Source organism: Rhagoletis zephyria, unplaced genomic scaffold, assembly GCF_001687245.7.
Source record: "Rhagoletis zephyria isolate East Lansing unplaced genomic scaffold, Rhagoletis_zephyria_1.1 Rzeph_scaffold_00124, whole genome shotgun sequence".
Lineage (NCBI taxonomy): Eukaryota > Metazoa > Arthropoda > Insecta > Diptera > Tephritidae > Rhagoletis > Rhagoletis zephyria.
The window spans coordinates 181,760-192,520 of record NW_016157208.1 but is presented as its reverse complement, the minus strand read 5'-3'; the positions used below and the strand labels follow the sequence as shown (position 1 = coordinate 192,520).

Sequence of the window (10,761 nt, the reverse complement as noted above, 5' to 3'; positions counted from 1 at the left end):
TGTAACTGCATACCCAGCGCAATGACTATACCCCATTGCACTCCAGTTGCAATTTACCAGTACATATATATCGCTATTTGCTGGTGCGGATCTCAGATCCTTAAAATATTATTGATGCCATATGGCATCATATAAATTTAAAAATATACCACGCGTTTATTAGCACTTTTTTAATTAAATAACAAATTCTAGCAATATTTGACACTATTTTGGAGACTATAGCATATATATTTATTTTTAATTTATTGGGTTATTTGGTAAAATATAGTATTTTAATGGAGACCTTTTTAAGCAGAAGAAAATCGATATTTTAGTAAAGTTTTAAAATTGAAAATGTTCATCTACTAAGGATAAAAATAACAATACCGTATTAAAATATAGTTTATAAAACTTTCCATTACAGCGTTGAATATAAAAATATAATTTCAGATAAGCTCAGTTAAATCTGTGAGTATTCAAAAAAGCATGACGCCATATGGCATCAAAATAGCGAAAGGGTTAAGGGCTTTTGTAAATTATTGTGCTTTCTACAATGGCTGTTTTTTACACAGTTTTTTTCGAAACTTTCAACAAGATCTCCCGTATTATTGTATTGACTAAATTATAATGTATGAGAAACCACTCGGGATTCCATGAAAGTGTTATAAAATAAACACAAATTCAGCAAATTTGTAAATCAATTCTAAGCAGCTTTGGCTACTAAAAGTACAAGAACTTTATTTAAGAGATGTCTGTTGCGCTTGCTTCTGCCTTTGCCCGCGCTTAGAGATTATAAGCCTTACTAAGCAGAATTCTCCTTTCTGTGTTGGCGGAGAAGAGGGCTTCCGCAAAGGTATACAACATTTATTGCGCATATAACTCCGGCTACGCCATCCACAGTATTTTTGCGCAGAACCCACATCGAAATTTACAAAAAAGGGCATGGTGCAAACCAAATTTATCAATAAACTAGTGCTCGGAAATTTGAATCCTTTGTTTAAATTAAAATTTTAATCCTTTGACTACACGTGTCTGTTAAAGTTTTTAGATTCGGGTCATGTGTTTGGACACAACAACCGAAAAACTTTGTTTAATAAGTAAACCGGACCCAAGTTTCTCAATAAGGGGGTGCAACTAACATTCTTTTTTGTGCGTTCATATAACGCAATGGATTAAATTGTTTCCGTACAAAATTACACAAAAAAGGTGTAAATTTCTAACTCGTTCGAAAGTACGACTCGGAGTGCAGCAAACCTTTTCTACGATTCGTAGCAAAATCCGAATACGAAGCCTTGCAGAATAGGGGTGTATATCTCGATAGCCATTACACCAATTTCTCCCAAACCTGACAAATAGAAAATGGATGAAAATTTTCAAAATCGGACAAAACCACGAAATTTTCGACAAATCAGTAGCTATTTAACCCAATATACTCAAAATTTATTTCTTTTTTGTAAGCGCCTGTGTGCTCAACGGGGACTAATAGAACGCAGTGGACGAAGCTACAGACACCGAGTGCCTTCTGGTGTCGCCACCAGCGTTGCCGTTTTGGTCCAATTAGACCAGCATTGGTAGCTTCATTCTCCGTTGGTAGCTTGGTTGGTTTGATAAAGCTTTTGGTAGGCAAAAATATTTTGAAAATACAACGAAATTGAACATTAGAATTTGTTCGCTTAATTTGCGTTTACGAGTTCAAAACACTGCTTACACGTATAAGATTTCTTTACTTTTTCTAAATTTTATTAAGCAGAGAATACTGTAAACAATATTATGTGTACTTTTAATTTTTACTGTTAATTTGTGTAGCTAGAAACCCCGCAAACCCGAAAAATCTCGTTTTAATGATGAAAAAATTTTGGTAGTTTAGAAACTGATTTGGTAGGCGTTTAGGTACCTAAAAATATTTTTTAGTGGCAATACTTTTCGCAACAACACCATCTACACGACGAGGCTCAAATACTCCTCGCCTTAGTGTGCCTCGGAAGACTCGCATCATAATAGCCGAACTTCTCTTAAAAAAATAAAAATAAGCCTATTATGAAGTTTTGGAGAAATGGGCGTGGCACAGAGCAGTTTTAATATATTTTCTGTATTTTTTCCTTACAAAGTGTGTTCGACAATTCTTTTATATGGGGAAAAATGGGAAACACTAATGTGAAATACACACATGAATTGTTTGAATATAAAAATAACACTTTTTGTGTATCTAATATGGATGCATGTATGTATCACTTCTCTGATTGTTAAAGAAAATCTGATTTAGATTGTGTGCGTCTGTAATTAATCTTATTTTCTTTTATGTAATTCGCTTACCTTGAGTGTGACCTCCAAGATCAAATGTGGTGAAGCGCATGTTACCAATTGATAATTCTTCTGACGCTATTGAGATGAAAAGCAAAATTGTTTAGTCAACTTAGCAGAACAAAAATGAGCTACTTTATGTCTACTTACTTGGATGCAGAGTTGGTACGTGCTGTGCAAGTTTATCATCTTTGAGCATATGCAATAATGTTGTTTTACCGGCATTGTCCAAACCAAGGAATAATAGCTTGCCAGACTTTTTCCACAGACCTATACGAAGAGTTTAAAGTAACTATTAGGGAAATAGAATATAAAATCAATCGATGTTCTACGTCCATTTTATTAAATTTAACAGATCAAAACCTCATTTTCTTCATGTATTTTGCAAAACTTTCAATACAACATTTTGCCTGTTAAACTTCATACGAATCAGAAGGATTCGATGTCAATTGAAAATTTATTATAATAAACGAGAATAATACAAATACCTTAATTATTTTACACAGAAAAGACGCATCCTTAATTTAAAAGTGTACAAAAGCTCGTTAAGAGCCTTAAATTAGTTTATTTTTTAGGGAGACCTACAGCAAGAGCTAATAAGGTGTAGAAACAGAGATTATATTTTTCTGGAAAAATTCTTCCTATTACGGGCATTTCATAATCCTAAAGATAATGATAATGTACGAGCTAAAACATCCAATATGTACTAAGCTAAGAGTATTTAATGTTTTCAAAACGTTTTTTTCCTTTATCTAACGCTTATGTGTGTAAATAGAACATTGTATTTTGAATAAGATTCTGCTCTGGCAAATAAAGCGTGTATTGCGAAAAAAAATTATGAAGTGAAAATATTCAACGTTTTATTATACACGTTGTATATACATGATTATCTGATTATCCCGTTTTTATTTTAAGATTTTAAAAAGTTCATGTACATACATATACGTGCATATTTATGTATATACATATACTTTATGTGAGTAGATATGATTTTGGCACGACTATGCATAATTGGCACTTTAAGAACTTGCCATTTTCGTCTGTCATGTTTTTTTTTTGCATAAATTACATTTTAATACAATATGCATTCCCTACTTGCCTTGTTGGCAACATTTCAAAAAAACATTTCATAGGAGGTATATCCTTTTTTAATTACATACAAAAATTATTTCAAATATTTACCTAAATATCCTAAAACACCAGTGAACCAATCCCAAATAAACATTTTGTTATGACGTTGCTTTGCAGAAACAGAGGAAAAGGTCTTACAAGTAGGTATAAATAACTCGTCTTATGCTGAAACGATAAAATAGTTAGATATTTAATACAAATATTTGCTGTCTTCATGATTCAATTATTACTGAATCATGTGATGTGCCCATCCAATTTTTTAAGACCTAAAGCAAGTACAATACAAAGAAATAGTTGAAGTGAATTAGAAATAAAATTTTTCTTTCAATATAATTAACTAATTACATAAAGATAAAGTCTAATTTAGTAAATAGGGCATTGCTATTAAATTATAAGTCTCTAAAAACTTCAATACCAAAAATCATGAAAATTTATAATTTTTAAACTGGAGGACACCGTACAAGGCGCATCAATGCCGCCTTGGCACCGTAGTAGCAACTTTCAAACAGTGGGACGAGGTCGCGGAGTATGCGTGTATGTGGAAACTTTCTTCGCCTTCGCAACTGTTTTCTGTTTCGTCACCAACTGTATATGTATGTAATGTACATAAGCATATACTAATCCCATGCCCCACCCCTTAAACCAAGATTATTTTATTAAATATTTATATATTCCCGCAAACTTTACTCCCATTACATTTCGAAGCAAGATATTTATCTAGTTGCGACCAATCATCGAGATACAAGTCATTTTTGTCGTCCATTTCACGGTTTCTTTGAGCATATCTTAATTCACCACTCTTAGCACTTTCCTTTTCGCAATTTACAATCAATATATTTATGCCAGAGTTCCAAATATGTACCTTATAAATTATCTACAATAAAATTAAAAATCTCCACGCAATAATTGAAAACTTTTAATTTATCTTCGCCTTTCCGTGTTCCTACGTTTTCATTTGAAGTATAAAAGAAAGTCGGAGACAATGACAACGACGACGATAGTGGACAAAAACCAGCTAAAGGAAAACGGTGCAAGTGTTGCCACTTTTATTTATTAACAAAATTGGTAGAAAAATTTGGGTTAGTAAATAGAATGTTCCAATAGCAGTCCGGTTTACAGGATTTAGTCAGAACTTACAGAAAGTCATTCCTATTGACAAAAAACCTGTAAGTGGGAACACTTTTGAGAGAGAGTAACTCAGCAACTGTTCCTAGTCAGAAATTACAGGATTTAGTCCGGAGTTTCTTTTCCTGTAAGTTCATGAAAAGTGTCAAACGACCAGCTGATTTGCATGTGCAAACAAAAACAATAAACAGTGGAAGCAAAGAACCTTATATTTGTAAAAAAATGGAAGTAAACAACGAAATGTTTGAATATGTATAGTTTTTAATAATTATTTAGTGATATTTCAGCCATATCAGTGTTGTACAGATGACATGTAAACAAACCGACTGACGTTTTTACAGGAAATAGTGCTTTTTGCGTTCCCGTGCCCTTCTGCATCTGTTCTCCTTTTACTCTCACTTGAGAGAGTAAAATTGTAGTTTGACAGTTCCACAGGTTTTAGTCCGAAGTTCAAAAGAACAGACTAAAAAAGATAACCTTTTTCTCATTTTGGTAGATTTTAGTTAAAGTATTTTGTTTGAAAAACAAACAAAAGTTAGTTCCCGCTTTATTTGTCGTAGTTAGCTTTGGCTGCATTTCTTTATTCATTCTGAACGTTTGGAATAAACTTTTTTGTTTATTTATTCTTTAGAACGTTCTTGTTGATATGTTGACGTCTATTTCAAACGCATTCTGTTTATTCCGGCTGTGAAATGGGATTATCCGGAATGTATAAAGAAACGCAGCCTTTATATTATACATTTCTTTCCAAAATTGCATCAATTTTCGAACGCTTTAATTCACACTTTTTATATACATTTATGCATAGATATCGATATCCTCAGCAGCTTCAAATTGCCTAATGCCTTGGTTATAATAGACGGGGCGAATCGTAACAAATCGCGGAGAATTCGTAAGGATCTATTGATTTTAGATTGTTCCGTTTTACGTTACGTTTATGTGCATTATAACCATTTGCATTCATTTCCCATGCAATAGATAATTAAGTGAAAGTTCACTCCGTTCCGTTACTTCCATTATAATCCAGGCATAAATATTTAAAATAGGTGTCTTCATCAAAAGTGATAAACTCTTGATACACTTGATAAAGTTTATCACTTTATCAAACGACTTTGGTGGATAAATGTATAAATTTCAGCAAAATTCAACCCTTACAAGTTGCGAGGTAGTCGCTTTCGCTACGAACACATAAAAGCAAATGAACGCAATGTACGAGGTAAGAATGAAACGTATCACTTTATTAAACGATTTTGGTAGATAAATGTATAAATTTCAGCAAAATTCGACCGTGACAGGTTGCGAGCTGGGTCGCTTTCACTACGAACACATAAAAAGCAAATGAACCCAATGGACGTGGTGAAAATGAAACATAACTAGCGATATAAATTAAATAATAAAAATTTTGTATGTAATAGATCAAGGTGCGTTCATGAAAGAATGCAGACAAAGTGATAAATTTAAGCAATTTATCTCTTTATATGAAGGCCCCTACTATGATTTTGCCAAAAAGAAATTAACACCAGTTTTTATAAATGGCAATTGTAAAAAAAAAAACACAAGACTGGCGTCAATTTTTTTTTATAAACCAACGGCAATTTTTAGCTACACATTGTTTGTTATACTAAAATTCCATGGACGATAAAACTGCATACCCAAAATTGTTGTAAAATTCAGAGTAAAAAGATCGAAATTTAGACGAAAATTTTTAATTTATCTAAAGGTTGGATAAAGCTTGAGTCCTTGATTTTTATGGGTTTGTTTAATAATACAATATTCTTATACAATAAAAAGGAAAGCTTGAGTCCTTGATTTTTTTGGGTTTGTTTAATAATACAATATTCTTATACAAGAAAATGGAAAAAACTTTTACGTGAAAAACATTGCGAATATTAGAAAAATATCAAGCGGCGGTTTGAGTCAATGTGTTTGGGTATAGCAACTCCAGTTGAAGTTTTTTCAAATGATGAAGTTTCGTTGTTGCCATAAGTTACTTTCGCTTTTGGATAAAAAAAAAGAGAAGATGCCATTAATATGATCTCAAATGCCCTAACATTAGTTAAAAACAAAGTTCATTGATAAACTATTATAATTGTTGATGAAATAACTAAAAAATGCAACAAAAAGTTATTATTAAAATAACTAAAAAAGTTATTGGTAGATATTTTCCAGATTTGGTAGATTTTTTTCAAGTGGATGGTAAGNGATTAGTATTGCCATAATGCAACCCTGCTGCGAGGTTGCAAAATGTAGACGCGTAAAAAACATACCTTTGAGTGTGACAAAATGTAGACGGCGTCGTTTTCCAATTTTGTATGGGAAACAACAACACCACAGATTTTACGGTTAGAAAACGTCTTAAAATGTAGACGTCTACATTTTGAGACACTATTTGGAACGAACTGTGAACACCCCATATATTTCAATTTGCTCGCGCTTCACATTGACGGAATTATACNATTTTTCAATTTGATATCAGAAGCCGTGCGGCGAAACATATACACAAAATCAGCTGAGCTAGTCACACCACCTTATATAAATTCGCCTTGGCAAAATGTGACTACAATTGAACGAGCGAAACCCGATTTCGAAAATATATTTCAATTTGCTCGCGCTTCACATTGACGGAATTATATCAGGTGTAGTAATTAGAGCGAGAATAAAGATTTTGACACTGCTTTATTTTAAAATTGCCTTTAAAATTTGACTATCAGAGTTTGAATGCCAGGAAATAAAGCGGGAAAGCTGTTTTATTACTTCACCTGTTTATTGCGCCATGGCGCTGAACTAGCAATTTTTATTTCTGTGCAAGTATTGTTAATATCATGATTCAATAATACAAGGTTCGATAAACTGACAGTTGTCTCTCTCGCACCGCTCCCTTAGCAGTGGCACCGTGTTGCTTCTTTGCAAATTTACATGGAAACAGTGTAGCTTTGGTGTGAAATAAAAGTATAAGCTTTTGTGCAATATGTTTATTTGTATATGCATATGAAGCATATTTAACTGATGAAAACGTAAGCATTGGATGTTTACATCAATCTCATAGTAGTCTTATTTTATTTTTGAGGCATTTCGCAGTTTTTATACGGCTAAAGAGCATATAAATTACGTAATTCACGTAGATATATCAATATTACGTTCAACATTTCGTTTAAAATGCCAGATTTCCTGCAAATACATACATACATACATACGAAAGGAATTTCACTATTAATTGCCTACTTTTAGTACTTTTCTAGTACCATTTTCGCAACAAGGGATTGCATTCTTGCCCTTTCTCTGTCCTTCGTAAATGCAACCTTTTGTAAGGGAGTGTCAAACCGCAGCTGTCAATAATTATCTAACCTTGTATTATTGAATCATGTGTTAAACTAATCTAGTTTTGGCATGTTACACTGGTCGCGAGTTTGTTAGAAATAATAACGCATAATTTTGAATAAACTAATAGAAATGATTTTAGCTAAGCATTTTTAGGAATTTAATATTTTAGTTATGAATAATAAATTAATCTTCAAACTGAAAATTATGTTTATTATAACGAAGATAAATAACCAACAACCGGTAAAGTGGCTCACGGTTGCATTTTAGTATCGAGAAAGATTGCCAGCAATTCATTCGCAGTGTGAACCTCTTTCAGAAATTTTCCCTGCAATTGGCCTTTCAGAAATAAAAGAAAAACCCCTTTCGAAAGACACTTTACATGCAAGGTGTGACTGCTCATGCAACTGCTTTCTGAGATTTCTTAATTTGACAGCCTTTTCGAAATATATTTCAATGCCACGTCTGACACGTTCTTAACGTTTGCTGCGGATCAAAAGTGCCTTCCAAGGCGTATTCAATACGCCTTAAATTAAATACGCCTTGGTGCCTTCTAAATTTTCATGCAACTGGACCGAGACAAATTTCCAGTACTTTCTGGATGTGTAAGCAAGCAGTTCATTGTATTTGGGGCAACAAGGGTATTTCATTTGAAAAATGTTGATAAATTATATTCCGTTCCGAACGAATGCATTCGGAATAATTATTAAAGGGTAAAATTCCGCATAAAGCTGGAACTCCATAGGAAAGCGTATGCGTGCCTGTGCGATATCCCTTGGCATGCGCTTACGTGCATAAAAGCTGGAGCAACTCTATACTGTGCACCTACAAGAATTTGACAGTTGTCATTTAGACAAGTTGATGCAGCACACATACACATTTTTATACATATTTATAAAGACAACAGGTTTCTTCTTTTACAAATTATCCAGTAACTTGCCACTTAACTTAATTTCTGAGAATTCGCTCTCATAGGACAAAAGTACAAGAACGCAAAACCAGTAATAATTCGCAAGTTTTACGAACAGCTGATTATTATTTTTTTTATTCGCAGCTAGTTGCTAATAAAACAATATATATTATATTTAAATAAGTTTATTTCGCCAATTTCAACTATAAAAACCTAACAAACATTTCTTTTATTAGTTTCAATTCCACCCAGCAACATGGGATCAGCTGTTTTTCTCTATATATTGTTTTATTAGGAACTAGCTGCGTATAAACAACAAATTAATCAGCTGTTCGTAAAACTCATGAACAAACGATTAAAGATCACCAAGGACGGAAAAAAGTAATTTTTTTTGCAGTGACGTCACTTTTTCGCCACCATGTGAATGAAACGGAATGAAACCTGTGTGTGAATGAAAGAACCGATTAAAAAATGACGTCATCAACTATTATTTTTTTTCTCAAATGCAATTACAAATACACGGTTGCCGTGCTGGGTGCTCATGTTCATGCGTAAAACTTGAAATTATTACTGGTTTTGCATTAGGAGTGTTCGCTATGCACAAAATTTGTACAAGTTGGTACCAATTATTACCAAATCGTGTTCGTTTAGCCAAAAACCCAGTAAAACTTGCAAGGAGAGAGCACAATTTAGACATTTCATTTGGAGGGGAAGTTGGAAATTCGTGCTGGGAAAATTTTTGCCATTAAAAATTTGCAAGCAGGATTGTGGCACACGGTTGCATTTTTATCAACATTTATTTGAATCAACAAGTTCGTTAAATTTAAAAATGAACAATTTTGTTGCGAAGAAGAAGTAGGTAAATATTCGTTTATTCAATTAATTTAATTAATTCCAAACATTTGAAAGGTACTCGGCTGTATTCGTAATCGGGATGCACTCGACACCACTGTCGATATAGGAAATCCGACAGTGACTTCCACAAAGAAATTGAAGCGTATGTTGAAGAAAGTCAGAACTAGGGATGGGTAAATTCGATATTCGAAGCTTCGATATTCGAATTTTGATCGAATTTTAGCTCCAAAATGGCGAATTTTTGAATTCGAACTTTGTGTTGCTAAAATTCGGATAAAATCGAATTTTTCTAGAAAAAATCGAATTTCATCTTTATTTCCAAAAAAATCAACTCTTTAACTTTCTTCTTTCTGACTAAATTTGCCATCACTGTGTGTGGCACTCCATTTGTCTAAGGGATGCAAGTAAAAAAAATTCCATGATTTTCGAACTGATGCATCGGGACAAAAAATCTGTGCCTAGAAGGAACTGTTATTCCAAACTCAAATTTAAAAATTTTGTTTGTAAAAAACCATTTTTTTTTGTTGATTTTTTATTTTAAATGTTTAGAGGCTTTTACGTTGGTGGCATGAAGCTTTTACCTGAGAAGAAAATAATTTTCTAGAATATATCAATCCTCTAACGACTTTCCAAATTTGCTTTTTGCGGGATTTCTTGAAGTAAGGGTCAAAATGAGCCGTTTAGGCGCGGGCTAATAGGTTAAAATGTTCTACAAAAATACTGGATGGGTATACTTTCAGAGAATGTTAACAAAGTCCGGGTTGGTTTCGGCTGTCCACAGTGTGATTTGAGTTTAACTTTTTAGACAGGTCACTCTCTTCAAGCACCTCAAAAATATTTTAATTGTTGCATAGTATTTTAAGCACAACACTTTTTTACTATATTCGACGTTTCAAACAGGTGGAACTCCTCCTAAATATAATTAAAAAATAAAGCTTATTCAAAACCATCGGTTGATACCTATATTGGTGTGATTTATTTAACTTATTAAATAATTTGATTTTGATTTTCTTATNCTCAAAAATATTTTAATTGTTGCATAGTATTTTAAGCACAACACTTTTTTACTATATTCGACGTTTCAAACAGGTGGAACTCCTCCTAAATATAATTAAAAAATAAAGCTTATTCAAAACCATCGG

At 32.9% G+C, this 10,761-nt stretch overlaps 1 protein-coding gene across 1 annotated transcript in view; it reads right to left on the bottom strand.

The window, feature by feature from the left end:
• The window catches only part of Sar1 (Secretion-associated Ras-related 1), a 42,654-nt gene extending 38,249 nt beyond the window's left edge, over positions 1–4,405 (bottom strand). Inside the window, exons 1-4 of the mRNA XM_017635973.1 lie at positions 4,274–4,405; positions 3,463–3,576; positions 2,431–2,550; positions 2,293–2,358 (exon numbers count right to left, since the gene is read on the bottom strand). Coding sequence (XP_017491462.1) covers positions 2,293–2,358; positions 2,431–2,550; positions 3,463–3,505 — 229 coding nt within the window. The 5' untranslated portion in view covers positions 3,506–3,576; positions 4,274–4,405. The remainder of the gene's footprint in view (positions 1–2,292; positions 2,359–2,430; positions 2,551–3,462; positions 3,577–4,273) is intronic.
• Positions 4,406–10,761: the final 6,356 nt, after the last annotated feature.